The sequence below is a fragment of the Aulonocara sp. 'chitande type north' Nkhata Bay genome, linkage group LG7, assembly GCF_057382095.1.
Source record: "Aulonocara sp. 'chitande type north' Nkhata Bay isolate Kocher_YH1m ecotype deep benthic linkage group LG7, A_spYH_male_GT1.1, whole genome shotgun sequence".
NCBI classification, from domain to species: domain Eukaryota; kingdom Metazoa; phylum Chordata; class Actinopteri; order Cichliformes; family Cichlidae; genus Aulonocara; species Aulonocara sp. 'chitande type north' Nkhata Bay.
Genome location: NC_141350.1, coordinates 17,305,683 through 17,321,616, shown reverse-complemented (window position 1 = coordinate 17,321,616; position 15,934 = coordinate 17,305,683). Strand labels below are relative to the sequence as shown.

Sequence of the window (15,934 nt, the reverse complement as noted above, 5' to 3'; positions counted from 1 at the left end):
TAGATGTTCAATACGCTGGTGTTGATTGTCACTTGATCTGTGAAATTCTAATGTTACCTTGGCCAGTAGTCCATTTCTCGCCAGCATCCTGGGTCCCCAATGCTGGTGCATCGGCTCCCCTGGATGCAGTAGCTTCAACGTGTGACATTGATCGGTTTGGATCCATATGGTTTCATGCCTCATTTCTCCAGTCGCCTGGTTGTGGTCACTTCAGCAGGCGACTACCCTCCTTTTTTTGCACCCAGGCTTGGGACCGTCCTTGGTGGACTTAGATGCACTAGTTTGCCACAGCCAGTAACAGTTCAAGTTTATGAGTTACTGAGCTTACTATATTCCACAGAGCGCTACAGTCGTGAGCCATGCCAGTTGTTTTGATGGCATGCAAAGGGCCAACAACATATTTGGTTGGGATGCAGAATGAAACTGTGCTTTTCAATTTATTTATTTATTTATTTTTAAATACAAGGAAACTGAGACCATATTTCATCAGACAGAATTTGCTCATTTGTATATTTTTTTTTCCTCAGCCATTTGCAACATCTGTTTTCATTTGGAGTCTTAACTTCCTGAACATCAAATTTGTTCCTCTCAAATCCAGGTTGAGTGCAGAGTCAAAGGAAAAGAAACACTTTCTGTACTGGGGCCAGGAGGCTGGAATCCTGGAGGTTTTGCCTTACCATGACTGTGACCAGATGTCAAAAGATCAGCCTGATTATCTCACATGTTTGGTCCGCCAGCAGGTTCAGAAAATATCATCTCGCTTCCTTGTTTTTATAACTGGTGAGACATGAATATACTAATACTTATGTTCACTGTGACATTCACCGAGTGCTGTTGCATTATATGCTTGTTTTGAAGTTGTATTCCGGAGGATTTTATAAATATAGTATTCATTAAGATGCTAAAATGGCCTCAAAAAATGTCCAGGTTAAATGGACAGAAGTCCATTTGTAAAGGAATAACGTAGTGTTCTCTTTTTACAGATACAGCAACAGACGGCGCCTTTGAGAGTAATGGGATCTTGGCAATGACTACGGAGTCTTTCTTAACAAAGCCTTTAAGTGAAATGTTTACAGTGTGACCTAAAAAAAAGTTAGCTGGACGAACTGATGTTTTTCCCATTAAAGGATGTACTCATAAACTCACTCAATGTGAAGAGAACCCAGTAATACACCAGTAATTGCTATTTTACGTGTATTACATTGTTATTCTTCAGTCCCACCAGTTTTTTTCTTCTTTGTTTTTGTATGCAACAATAATTATTGATTATTTTTTTCCCACATTGTTCAAATGTAAACCTAGTTCTCATTCAGTTTATGGATAGAGGTGGCAGTAGTGCCAGTATACCAGCAGCTGTGCTGTGTGTTGATTTTGTATCATATTTTTATTGTAAAGTGTATTGTAAACCTGGTTAACAAGTGAGTTTTACATTGTGACTATTTTATCTTTTTCCTCACACTTCTGGCCTTATACATTTGCAGCACAATCAGCATAGTGTTTGTTTGTTGGGAGTATAACAGTTTGTTGATGGCTTCAGGCAAAAAAGTTGACCAGCTGTTGTTATGCTCTGGGGCTTCAGATGAAGCTAAATTAGGCTGTTTTCAAGTGCTATGGTACATATTTATAGTATACACATGTACAGCAGTTTAATGTTATTAGTTAATGCTAAGTAAATTATCTTTAGTTTTGGTTGTATTCTGTACAGCAAACTGACTGAAAATAAAGAGATTTCATCCACAAATCAACTAACATAGTTGATGGTCCTGAGTACCTACGCTACATTGTGTTTCCCACAGCAATAAGACCCTCGGCACTGTGCTCATGTTGAGGAAGAGTTTGGCCTCTATTTTCCTGTAAACACCCATACGGAAAAGAAATAGTAAAAACTTATATGTGATTACTCATGAAAGTGGCCACTTTCATGAGTAAATCATATAAGGCTTACATGATTTACTCATGAAAGTGGCCACTTTCGCATTACTTTCATACATTGTTTTAGTAAGTATCCAAAACATACAAGTTTCATTATATAATTTTTCAAGGGATCTTATATCTGTTTTCACACTTATATGCTTTTCATACAAGTTTCACACAAGACAGATACAAACTTTATAAGATTTATATATATCTTTTCCATATGGGCAGAGTCATCTCAAATGAGCAAATGCACTGTCTGTACTAAACATGAATAAAAAATATTTCGTTTTCTAATGAAAATCAACCATTGAACGAATTGCTTTAAAATGTTGGTTTCCCATCTCCACCTTATCATTTCAAACTGTTCCATACATAGTGCAATTTCTTCTATTGTGGATTTTCTACTGCCTTGTTTTCTGTTCAGCCTTGTTCCCAAAAATTAAAACTGACATGAGAGAAAACTGGAAGGTTTGGGTTTATTAATATGTTCTTGATTTGGAAATGTAAGAGTACATGGATGGAGGTATGACTGTTAAACTGAGAGAGGGCCAAACCTAAGGGAAGGGTCTTAAAACAGACAGTAGTGACGGTTGAGGTTGAGTGGTTTCAACAATTTGAAACCTGAGGTTTCAAATTGTTGAATTAAGCGGATGTTGAACAGATCAATCAAAGACTGCACATTTGGTGAAGCAACAACATCAAATTTGTTGAAATATGATTAATTTGCTTGGCTGCTTATCCAGGTGGAGTTCCACAGGCACTGGAGCCTGTTCCAGCCTGAAATACATCAAAACAATCCACCCATTTTCTCTGTTCTCTCCAGCCTTTCCCAGCTGTTAAAAGGCAAATGGTGCTTTGTCCTATGATGAAACCAGGTGCATGGTATTGGCATGGCAGACCCTCCCCAATTCACTACTATTCAACAGGTCTCCCAGCAGGGTGGAAACTGGGAAGCCTGACCTGTCTGGATCACCTTTTTGTAGGAAAACACAATGCGCAAGAGTAAATATAATTATATAATGATAACAGCATGATCATATGCAGTGAAAGGACTCACAATTATAGATGCGAAACAGAATGTATTAAAGTTCTGGAAAGTTGGTCTCCCTTCATATCCCTCATAGTGTCTTAGACCAAAAACTTTTCAAAAGATAACTTTACACAGTGTGTAAGAGGTTATTTTTTTACTGCTGCTACTCAATGAGAGAATATTATTTTTCAAAGTTATGTTGTAACCAGATGATTGCATGCTCTTAGGTCAGTTATTGAGCAGTTGAATTTTGTGCTTTAATGTTGTTATGAGAAGCCAAGCTCCCTAAAGCATAATTAAGGAGAACAGTGGCCTGTCAACAATTAACATTATTCAGTCTTGCAGAACTTATAGCCAGTTTTCAAATGATTTCTATTGGTACAGAACATTTGGGATTGACAAGCGATTAACCAGGCCATAAACACAACAGGAAGGTGTTCACAGTAACAAGTCCCAGAGCTGGTTTCCTGTAGTCTTCTTTATCCCCAGAAGTATTCTTCCCCTTATTTTTTCTTTTGCAAACAGAGAAGGCCCTCTGCTGGCTATTTAAAAAAATGAGCTGGGTTTAAGGGACTACTGCATTTGCTTCACTTTTCAGAACCAGAAGTTACATAAATGTAGTCTTGGGAGGTTGAAAAGGGGAGCTTTTTGAAGACATTTCACCTCTCATACAAGAGGTTATTCAGTTCTATAAACAAAAGTAGAGAGTCTTAGGGTTTTAACCTCTACTCTGTCTGGAAATACTGTCTTGGTAATACACTGCTTTTTTGATGCAATACAGTGTGCAACAGTTTTATCTAATCTGTCACTGGTACTGCTCCAGTGGTGTCCAGTTCACCTATGCATAAACTACAAGATCCTCTTTCACACTTTCAGTCTTTTATAACCTTGACCTTCCATATTTGTCTGATGTTCTCCATAATTGCTCTCCCCCCAATACACTCAGCTCATCTTCAGCTTCTCTTTTGTCTGTTCCATCTACTTGCCTGACTACCATGGGACTTAAAGCCTTTAGTTACTGCCCCAAAACTCTGCATTTCCACCAGACCTCTAGACCATAGTGTATAGCTGGGCATACACTGTGCGATTTTTTGGCCCATTTTGAGATGATTTTTCAGTCGTGCAACCGTTTTGGGTTTTACCTTAATCGTGCATTGTGCATCGTATGGTATATATGGGGTAACGAGAAGCGATTAACACCTCACGACCAACTCCCGATCAGCAGTCGTATGGTCGCAAGAAAATCAAACCTGTTTTAAATCCTGATCACCCCTCGTGAGGGTATCAACGCAACCTCTCACACTGAGCATGCGCAAACACAGAAATGGAAGTGAAAAAGACGGAGTAGCATGGCAGTGCAGTGTGTGATCTGGACACAAGCGATGGAGGCCAAACTTGTAGAACTTTGGCAAGCTCATCCGAGCCTTTTCGATGTGGCTTCACAAAATTAAAACAATCACAACAACTGTGAAAACACTTGGATGGACATTGCTGCTCAATTGCAGCTGCCTGGTCAATGTTTTTCATTAGCAATTTAGCAAAGTTGATGGTGGTGTGTGTGTGTGTGTGTCTGTGTGAGTGAAAGACAGAGAGGGAGAGAGAGGGAGATCAAAAGACAGATTTTGTGTTATAAGCTTAATGTTATCACTTCACTTAATGGACGCACAGTGTGAGCACTCAGGTCACATCAGAGCATTGGGCCGTATAGTGTGAGACCATGCATCGTGACCTACAAACTTCTAACCCCTGCAATTCAATCATACAGTCTGAGCAGGAGCTGAATAATGCGACTGAAAAAAATCGCACAGTGTATGCCCAGCTTAAGCTATCCAATGAAATGAAGCAAACAATGTCTAGATGCATGCTCAACTATCTAGGTAAGAAAATCCCAAGTAAGGAAGTCGTTTGCTCCAGGCAATCCAGGAGTAAAGGACAACTGCTGCTTAAATGAAAACCTTTAGTGATCCCCAATGTCAGGAGCATCCGAACAGATGAGAAACATTTTCTTTAAACACAATGTCTCTGTGCCATTCAAACCCCAAAAAGTACTACGGCAAAAAAGTTCCTTCACGTCAAGGATTGGATCCCCCAGAACAGACAAAGTAATATAGTGTACATAGTGAAGAGCCACAGTGAAGTGAACCAAACAACCAGATGGCACAACACAAACCAGCTACCTGAACAGGCCAGGACTTTTTACACCTATAGATCAGTGGCAACTCTTTCTAGGCTGAGATGTACACTGGCAACACTGGTCTTGAGTGGGGAGACAAGCAGGCCATTCATGTAAAAAGGGAGTGACTACAGGAACAGATCAGAGGTACAATTTTTCACGATCTTACACCCTTTCTCCGACTCTCTGTGAATGGTACTCAAGGCCATTGATCAGTGGTGATAACCATTTGCATATGAATGATCATCAAACTGACCTCACAACCATCATTAATCACTGGGGCTAGCTTCAGTCATTATGCAAATGTAATGTTAAAAGGTTTGGGAAATCTGCAGTCAGCTGAGACTTAAGACATTCCTTGGAGGAGTGACAAAGCGTTTCTCCCTCTGAAAACACAAAGTCGAGGTGAAGAGAATCAACTTTCTGGAATCCAATCAAATAACCATTCACAAAGGTAGGTAAGTGACTCTCAGGACAGGACAGTCAAGGGCTAAATACCGAAGACTCTCCAACGGTTAAGAAGAAGCTTCTTGAATAAAATGGCGAAACGTCTTTGAGAAGCTAGAGAAGTCCAGTTGACTTATTTCCAGCATTCAAGACTTCTGGATTGACTGAGAACCTCCACAGACACATTTGACATTTCCAGCATTCGCCACAACTAATAAGCTTCACCATCACCAAATCTACAACCAGTTTTGAGACCCATGATAGAATTTGGGACTTTGGATTAAACAGCCAACTACAGCACCATTTTCACAGAACCAAGAAAGATTTTTTTTCAAGAATGATCCTTAAGGGATCCAGTAACTTAGGAGAATCATTGTAGAGGTGCACTGAAGCTTTTCTGGTGGGCACATGGTGACCAGACACATTGACACTGGCTTTCCTTTGATGTGACTGTCAGTTTGTTACACGAGTCTGGAAATATATGGACATGAAGTGAAATTCGACTGGTTAATAAAGGTCTACAGCTGCAAGGCGGTGATCATTTTTAATAATCCAGCACCACCCAGTGTGGGGAATTAAACCTGCAGGCAAACCACGCTCTATTTCTCACACAAACTCATGTGGTAAAGTTTACGGTAGCTTTCCAAATTTAAGAGTCATCTAGAATTAGCTTTAGTCTGATAAAACGAATTTTAAAAAGCCACCCTGCCAATTTGGATTTTTTTCTCAGACACTGGGTATATTTTTCTTGAAATATTCTACTTTTTACTTGGGCCGGGAGTGAGAAACAGTTACTTCGGCGTCACTCGGCGGTGAAAAGCTAAAAGCGAAACTGACTGCTGGCGTGCCCTCAAAGTTGTGAATGTTCCTGCAGCGTCAAAAAACACGCATAGCTCAGTTTAGTTGAGTCATGGCTCTAATTTAAAGCCACGTTTCATCTACGGTATCCAGTTTACATTCACTAGCCAAACTAGTAACCAGCCCCAGCCTGAGTAAAATGTAGCTTCCTGTAAAACCCACAGAGCTCCTGCGCCTGTGCAGACAGTCGACGATCCGCTCGAACTCCGCAGAGCCGTGTAGGCGGAGGCTCACTGGCGCGCATGCGCGGACTAGATTCCGGGGATGGGTCTATCGATGGAAACAAGATGGCGACTCTGGCAAAAGCGCCAATATATTTACTGAAGTAGATGTCCATATTTAACCGTGGTAGTGGGTTTTCCCAAGCCCTTCGGGGCATTCCGCGAAACATGACGAGCGGGAGCATGTTTTCCAAGAGGAATTGACCGGGATTAATATCGTAACAAAGTCAGCGAGATGTGCGAGAGCTATGCCCGCTCGCTGCTGCGTGTCTCGGTGGCGCAGATCTGCCAGGCTCTGGGCTGGGATGCGGTTCAGCTCACTGCGTGTGATCTGCTGTCCGATGTGCTGCATCGGTACATCCAGCAGTTGGCTCGGGTCTGTCATCGATACTCTGAGTTGTGTAAGTGCTTTGTTTGGTTCTCTTATTACTTTTTTAGCCTGTAAACTCAAAGTAGTCGATCACGTTGTTGTTAACTGACTCTGCAGCTGGCGCCCCCTAGCAAGCAGTTAATATGTCAGAAAGTACAGTAGGAACACAGCAAAGCGACTTCCCCTGTATTGTTATTATTGGGGCTATGCTGCTTTGCATCTGTTTTCAGTGTTAAAAGTAGCCGATCTCACGAGTATTGGTTACTTAACTGCTGTATAATCTATAAAATAACGTCGCGTGCCGACTGTAAACCTGTTGAGCATCACTTCTTGTGTGTGCAGAGTGAGTGCTGTGGTTTAATGACAACATTTTTGATCCATTTCAGATGGAAGAACAGATCCAGTCCTGGACGATGTCAGCCAGGCTTTCAGACTGCTAGGAGTGAGTCTGAGTGAACTGGAGGACTATGTCAACAACCTAGAGCCTGTGCCCTTCAGCCACCAAACACCGCTCTACCCTGTTAGCAAAAACAATGTCCTGCAGTTTCCCCAACCTGGAGTTCGAGATGCAGAGGAAAGGAAAGATTACATTCCAGAGTATATGCCACCTCTGGTCTCCTTACAAGAAGGTCAGTATAATAACTTGTATAGTATTAGCTATATGACCATTACTTTTTAGTGTGCACAGGCTGAAAGTTGATAGCAAAGTGGAATCAAGTCCTCTCTAAATCCTATGCAAATAATATAGCATTATAATTAAGTTTATTGCAGGGTTGTTACATTAGACTGTGATGTAACACAGCAGATTCGTAAAATAATCTTTTACGAATCATCTTTTTACTTTGTAGACATTTTATTGTGTTGTAAATTTTATTTTAAGTTGCTAAAAATAAGTGTAAATGCATCAATTCACACAAAGTGAAATACTTTTTTAAATACCCAAATATATTTAAAGTCAAAAGTTCAAACTAAAATCACACGTTTATGTTGTAAATGTCATGTTGTGATTGTCAAAGTTCTTAGTTCTGTTTTTTATCTCCTTTACTCTAGAAGAAGAGGAGGAAGAGGTCCCCCCTGATATGGGTACTTCAGCTGAAGCTATGCAGGTGGCACTGGAAGAGGATGAGGAGGAAATAGATGAAGATGAAACAGTCAACGATGAAAATCATCCACTAAAGAGGCACCTGGATAGTCCTGATGCAGCTATGGGCATGATGCCTACCTCCAAGAGGCCTCGGATGTACCCTGGCCTCAGCCCAGAGTGGGGTCTTGAGCCCAGGGAGCCTCTTACGTCTCTCAACCCTCAACGTGTTAGTCCAGGCATTCTACCTTCTCATGACAGCCTGGACCCCCTGTCACCTGAAATGCCATCTGGTACCCTGCCTTCTTTTAGACCTCAGCCCGTAATACCAAAACACTCTGATCAGAAGGCCCTCACTGCTCCAGCAAGAAAGCCTAAGGTGTCTTCCCCTGGCAGACAAAGGACTAAGTCTCCTAAAGGGGTTATTCCTGTTCCGGTGGTTGGCAGTCCCATAAATTCACCAAAACCATCTAAGGAAAAGAAAAAGTCTCCAGGCAAGACAAAGAGTCCTAAAAGTCCCAAGAGCCCTAAAATGGCCTCAGCTAAAGCCCCCCAACCTCAGAGCAAACCAGATGTCATGCAAAAGTTACCGTTGTCCACACCGAGTGAGAGCATGGGCAAAGACAATATTAATTTGCGTCAGAACATAGAAGAAAGGGAGCTAACTGCAGGCCCTTTCAAGAAATTAGAGCCAGATAATAGAGCAATTGAGGATTCGATTGACGCTGTGATAGCTAGAGCATGTGCTGAACGGAAACCCGATCCATTCGCGTTCTCCTCGGGCTCTGATTCGGATAGCAATGGATTCTCCAGTCCCAGGAGACTGACTATTATGGAGCCGTCTACACCTAAAGGCCCAATTGGTGCCGGCATCTTGTTAAAAGACACGTCAACACCACTTCACCCTCTGCCACACATAGGCCTGGGGAATTGGACGATGGATGATTCAATCAACGAGGTGATTCGAAAGGCCAACCAGGGGGGGCCATCTGCCCCCGCTGTACCCCAACCGGCAGCAGATTACGTGTCATCCGGATCGGCTTCACCACCTACCCCTGAACCACTCCTCAAGGTGTTTGAGGAGAAAAATAAGATTGTGTCATCAGTAGATGTCAAGAAGAAGCTAAAGAAGGAGCTTAAAACTAAGATGAAGAAGAAGGAGAAAGACAAGCCGAAAGATAAAGACAGGGAAAAAGATAAGAGTAAGCTAAAAGAGAAGAATAAGGACAAGAACAGGGATAAAAACAAGGAGTTTTCTAAAGATGGGAAGATGCCCTGGAAGGAGTTTGGGGTAAAGGACGAGGAACTTTTTGTTCCACGAGACTTCCCCCTGGCTGAGGGCTCAATCAAGATGAAGTCAAGAGATGGGGACAGCTCTAAAAAGGAGAAGGAGAAACATAAAGACAAAAAGAAGGATAAAGAAAAAAGTAAAAAGGACAAGGATAAGAAGGACAAGGGGAAAGATAAGAGCAAGGACGACAAGCAGAAACAATCTACATTATCCCCCTTTGGTCTGGGTGATGTCCCGCCACTGTTTAGCCCGCATACCTGTCTGCGCGTGCCCTCAATGCTGCCTCCTTTGGCCCCAATCCTCCAGGAGAAGGAAATAAAAACCAAGGAGAAGGACAAAAAGAAAGACAAGAAAGAGAAGAAGAAAAAGAAGGACAAGGAGAAAGACAAGGAGCGGGAAAAGGCCAAAGAAAAAGAAAGGGAAAAAGAGGATAAGAGGAAGGAAAAGGAGAGGGAAAAGGAGAAACGAGAAAAGGAAAAAGAGAAAGAGAAGGAGAGAATTCGACTGGAAAAGGTCAGTTTGTATTTACGTCTAGCATACCTTTTGTTTATTGTTTTTTGATTTTTCTGTATGTTGGCGCCACAAATATTTCTATTATCCTTTGTGTCTCTTTAGGTCAAAATAGACACTCCAGCACCTTTACCGTCTCCGGTCATTCCCAGACTGACGCTCAGGGTGGGAGCAGGTCAAGACAAAATGTAAGTACTGATTAAAGCTTTCTAGTGCTACCTCTGATAATGTGTTTTTATGTCACACAAAGAGTCTTTACAGTTGACGGCCGGTATTCATGGGGGTTAGGGTCCACAACTGCCCGTGAATAGCTGAAATCCATGAATACTTCAAATCCTTTCTAAAAACGTTTATAACTGCCAATTTTATTAGTTAAAACACCAAGTATACCTTAAACTATCATCCTAAAACACTTCATTTCAAAGTCATCTTACAACGAGTCTTTTATGAAGGTCTCAGGCATTTCGCAGCCACTTCCGTGTCTGGCGATGCAGATTTCCCCATGCAGAGAAATATACTCTTTTTTTTTTTTTTTTTTTTTCATTCATAAAAAATGTATTTAGTCACGAAAATAATTGAATAATAATAATAAATGAGAAATATTTTAAATACGCTCTACAGAAAAAAATCCATGAATAGGTAAATTCTCTGGGAATATTTGGGAGTTACTTTCCGCAAAACAATCTGTGCAAACTGAACCGCGGATAGGCCTGTGTTGACTGTACTTCTTGACCTATGAAATCTTACTTTTTCTGGCCTCAGTGCTTTTTGGTACTGCCTGAAAGGTATCTGTTAAAGATCTATTCATGTTTTTTGTCCATTGTCTCATTTTTGATTATATAAATTCTGTTTGATGAAGTTTTATCAGCTGGGTGGGTGGGCCGCTGTGCTCACAGCTGCAGCTGTTTACCTTTGATGATCACATTGAGTTAATTAATTTAGTTCTACCTTAAAGAAGACTCTTATAAAAAGAGACAGTATGAACAGAAGACATCTCTAACTTGTAACTCTCTATCAACAGTGTCATCAGCAAAGTGGTTCCAAATTCAGAGCCCAGCACGCCAGCACCCAAGACCCCTGCTACCAAGTCAGGACCTGGCAATCGCCCTCGGACACCGCCGCCACCACCAATGCTGCCACCAGTCATACCCACGCTTCCGCCAGCTCCCTCGCCCCTTCCACCTGCTCCACCCCCATCATCGTCTTTAATTTCCCCGCCCCCTATACTCCCTCCTGCCGCCTCCGTCAAAACACCGGTCCGCAGCGTGGTAACTGAGACCGTCAGTACTTACGTGGTAAGTGCCCAGGATAAAAATATTTGTGCATTTAAGAGCTTTAGCTTCACCAGTCTTTGTTTAGTGTCCATGACATGCACATTAACAAGAACAGTCTGAAATTACATACCTGAATATCAGGCTGCAAAATCTATATATGAATTGAATCCCTGGATCCAGCTCATGAAAGTTTCTTAACCCTTGTGTGGTGTTCATATTTTTGTTACTCAGCCAGTGTTCATGGGTCTGGTGGACCCGCTAGAGTTTTGGCTTTTGAAATTAACACTATCAAACAATTTTATGTTAAATTACTCAACAGATGTTCACTTCATCCCAATTACAAACCATATGAACAGCAAACATGGTTAATTTTTTCCCTTTACCTTTGTTAGATCATATTTATGAATTAATGTGCTTCTCGTTTTTTGTTTTTCTATAAAATGTTATAAAAAAATCAGTTATAATCAAGTGGAGTGAGTGGAAAGACACAACACATTTACACGTGAAGCAATATGTTTCACAACTAAATGGGATCAGCTGCTCATCAATGGTGACATTAGGCCCAGGGTTGTAAAACAGGGGGAGGTGGTGCACACACTTATCCCACACTGTCCTGATGGCAGCTAGCTTGTCTCTCTGCCGTCGAGCTGGTCTGTCATCTCGGTTATCAAAACGGATAATCCTGGAAATTTTGTGGAAGTTTTCCAGAGACACTGATGCACGGAAAGGTTCGTGCCGGTTTCTGCATCCCACAGGGATTCTGTCGATTCCCCTTTGGACCTGAAAACTCCTGCAAGGATAAGAACCCCAAAGTAGGCCTTTGGGGTTCTTAGATGAATTTGGTCCATCTCCTTCCACCTCTCTCCAAAAACACACCTTCCTTCTAGATTACTGCAATCCAGAATAATTTTCTGGATGGAATCTGGGATGAAAAGCTCAAATGAAGACTTGATGTCCTGCACATGAGTAACTGTCAGCCGTGTTGGCCCTGGCTTATCACAGTAACAGCTCTGCATTTCTTGGGCAAGAAGACCATCCAATTTCACCAGTTATTGACATCCATATTTCTTCACTTGCTGACTGGTGGGCTTGTTCTGGTCCTGGAGCTGGCTGCAGATGGGGTACTCGTCTTCGTTTTGTTACTAAATGGTGCTCAACCTCATCCTCTTCTTCAAAGTCACTGTCAGACTCTGAATTTTCAGAAATGTGAAATATTCTGAAACCTCTTTGTCAACATCATCATCCGAAGCCCCTCTCTCTTCCAAAATCAATTGGATGGCCCTCGCAGCAGATAATCTTTTGCCATCTTGATCAGTTGTGATAAAGAACCACACTGGCAAAGTCTTATTTATAGTATTATGCCCCTAATTAGCAGGAGGGACAGGGAATGAGAAAATAAAATTTGGATCCCTCAAGAAAGAGGGTAAAATGTGTGGGAATGTAAGAGCAGACAACAATGTTGCAACTTTGTGCGGGAGCAGGAGGGGAAGAAAACACTATCAGCAGCACCAGAAAGGAGGAAGACAGAGTGTGGGAACACAGGACCTACACTTTCAACACTTTTATTAGACCTGGGTCCAGTGGACCCGAACACCTTGTATGTAATGTAAATACGTGGGGGGAGGTACAGTATGAGGTCATTGAAAATTAGTTCGGATTTATGTTCTTCACAGAAAATAAGCCAAAGCCAATGAATTTCAGGTTGAAAAAATAATTAATTGTTTCATTTTTCTTTTGAAAAAAAGTGAAAACGGGTCTCACAGACCCGAACACCATACAAGGGTTAAGAGTATAAAGATGTTGCTCCTGTTTTGGTTTTTGTTTTTTCAGTTTGATCTTGAAATATTAAAGAGGGCTTTAAAAATATTTTATGGACTCCACAAGCTCTAAAAGCTCTTCTAATGTTACCTAAGCACCGTCTGTTGTTTTCATGAATCTGTCTTTTTGATGAACCCCACTAACCAGACACACATCCTCCTTGGCAAAGGTAGTTACACTCAAGATAAAACAGACTGTTGGGTTATTCAGTGTTTTGGGGGGATTTTTTTCATTATCTGTTTGTGTCATAACTATATTTTTTTTTCATTTGATTGCCTTTGACATGTCACTAAAGTTTTCTCCTGTGTGTAACAATCAAGATTCGAGATGAGTGGGGAAACCAGATCTGGATTTGCCCTGGATGTAACAAACCTGATGATGGCAGTCCCATGATAGGATGTGATGGCTGTGACGACTGGTATCACTGGTAAGAGCTTTACAACCCTGTATTTTCATGACAAGGATGGGTGCTTGTACTAATTCTTAATCTGCTCTTCCACTTCTGGGTTCTTATTTGCATTTTTAATGCATTTATATGTAATTCACTCTTGTCACTTTGGTTAATCTGGGGAAATGTGGTTTCTGGGCGTCTGTAATGGGACCTTTTGATAAAAAAATATCAGCACAGCCCCATTAAAAATCTGTCAAATACTGTGTATGATTTACAGCAGCTGATTAAAGGTATTTGTATGACTGAGACATAGTGTGTTTGGGATCGTAAAAAACAGAAAAAGTTGTTGCTGCTGTTGAATCATTCGTCCTGCTGCTAACATTCCTCAGAGGTTATGATCCATGTTGACACGATAGCATAACACAGTTGCCTCAGATTTGTCTCCCAACAGATTTATCTCCCCACCACATCCCAACGGTGCTCTATTAGATTTAGATCTGGTGTCTGTGGAGGTCATTTGAGTACAGTGAACTCACTGTCATATTCAAGAAACCAGTTTGAGATGATTTGAGCTTTGTGACATGACACGTTATCCTGCTTGTGTAGGAAAATCCCAGTAGATCTACATTTTCTGAAATACTCAGACCAGCTCATCAGTCACCAAAAAACACGCCACATTCAAAGCCACTAAAATCAGCATTCGGGTGCTCCATTTGAACTTCAGCAGGTCATCTTAACAATGTCTACATGCCTTAATGCAATGAGTCGCAGCTACCTGATTGGCCGATTAGAAATTTGTGCTAATGAGTAGTTGAATAGGTAGTTGAATGCGTATGTAATTAATGGGCCTGGGTCCACATTACAGTAGGGGGAAAGTTGTTTCTGTGTTTGTATCATCTGTTTTTGATTTGTGAAAATCCAGGAAATTGTGCTAAATGCTAACGGTACATTTATAATCATACAAAATAACAGAAGCACTGTATCTTTCATGTCAACTGATAATTCGAGATCAATTTTTTTCAGACATATGAAACACATAATCAGTCTGAATATGTTTGTCAGTGAGCTGCTGATTTTTTTTTGTAATTTAAATGCATCTTTTATTATCAAAAAGTACAACAATGACTGAATGACCTGATTTCCAGTAATGAATGGCATCCCCTCACATCTCCTTGGGAAGTCTGTAGGTGGTTGAATTTATTAAATGCCAGAAACCTGACAGGATGAGGCCTAAATAAACAATATGTGTGTTCCTTTTAATTTGACATCAGTGTCAAACATAATGTCTTCTAACCAAATGGGGCTAAAGCCTCATAGGAATATGACTGCATTCTCACCATTTCCTCACTAACCTCAACTCTCTTCTTCTGTAATGTCCTTAGGCTTTGTGTTGGGGTCGTCACAGCGCCCCCTGAGGACCAGCAGTGGTTCTGCGTTAAATGTTCCAGCAAGAAGAAAGATAAAAAACACAAGAAAAGGAAACACAAACCGCATTGAGACTATGCAAAAGCACATTTTGGACTGTTTTGGACTAAAGCCATCAATGGCACTGCTGTAAAATTAAAAAAAGAAAGCTAAAATTATGGCTGATGCAAACTTCTGAGGATTTTTTTAAAGATGTCAGCCACGATTCATTGTGAGTTGGTAAGAGGATAAAAAAAAAAGGATTCAACCAGCACATAATCAGCCTTAGTTCTCATGTGGTCCCCCCCTTTTTTTGCCTATAAATTGTTTATTTGTTGCTTTTGGTTGTCCAATCTTGGAGATCTTGTCTGTGTAAGGAGACCATGGCAGTTTCTGTCAAATCAGAGTTAAAATTTCTCAACAAAGTGGAAGAAAGAAGAACAGCTGTTGTCTTTTTTTCTGTTTTCCCTCATGTTGCCAAGAAATGGCATGACCTTTGTGTCAAGCCTTTCTTCCAATTTTCTGCAGTATCACTGAAATGTCATGTATATAAATGATTGCATCAGGCATGTATAAATGTGTAAATACCAACTTCCAAGCCAAGTGCATTTTGTTCTTAGGATTATTGACTCAAAAATCCATTTTCAGATATTGCTTTTTAAATCTACTGATTTTTCTGTAATTTCTGTACATTTTTTTTAAATTTAAAGTTTGTATTTTTATTTCCCCCCCCCCTTTCCCTTCATATGGAGTAGTCCTGGAGTTATACTGTAGCTGTGCTTGTAATGTAATTAATTTCACTGAGATTTGAATATTAAAGATGAATGGTCTGTGTACTCACAGACTTTAACATGTCAATCTCATTACCATCAAAACTTTACCCAACTCACCTGTCCAACCCATCCATGCATCCTTGATTTTTTTTTTTTTTTTTTGTTCGACGAGTGCACGCTTTCAATTGTTTTGGGGTTGTTTTTTTTGCATTGGCTTTATAAGAAATAGATTGGAAATATTTTATCAAACCCAGTTTCGTATGTTGAATTTTGTCCGTGTTAATTCACTAATCCAGGATCCTCCCTTGCAGCTGTGTTACTGTTACCGTTACACTGAACACTGAAGGTCACCTGAGCGATTTTGTGTGGATCAGTT

The 15,934-nt window shown here is 40.8% G+C and overlaps 2 protein-coding genes across 4 annotated transcripts in view; both read left to right on the top strand.

Moving 5' to 3' along the window:
• The window catches only part of tasor2 (transcription activation suppressor family member 2), a 31,917-nt gene extending 29,539 nt beyond the window's left edge, over positions 1-2,378 (top strand). For all 3 annotated transcript variants that reach the window (XM_086299121.1, XM_086299120.1, XM_086299122.1), the window contains exons 21-22: positions 599-780; positions 984-2,378. In XM_086299121.1, the coding sequence (XP_086155247.1) occupies positions 599-780; positions 984-1,081 (280 nt within the window). In that variant the 3' untranslated portion in view covers positions 1,082-2,378. The remainder of the gene's footprint in view (positions 1-598; positions 781-983) is intronic.
• A 4,296-nt stretch (positions 2,379-6,674) lies between these two features.
• taf3 (TAF3 RNA polymerase II, TATA box binding protein (TBP)-associated facto) lies at positions 6,675-15,637 on the top strand. Its single transcript, XM_086299119.1, has 7 exons — positions 6,675-7,047; positions 7,403-7,645; positions 8,067-9,901; positions 10,004-10,086; positions 10,920-11,193; positions 13,311-13,417; positions 14,764-15,637. Exons 1-7 carry the CDS (start codon positions 6,882-6,884, stop codon positions 14,876-14,878), a joined length of 2,823 nt encoding a protein of 940 aa, XP_086155245.1. The 5' UTR covers positions 6,675-6,881; the 3' UTR covers positions 14,879-15,637.
• The last annotated feature ends 297 nt before the right edge of the window (positions 15,638-15,934 follow it).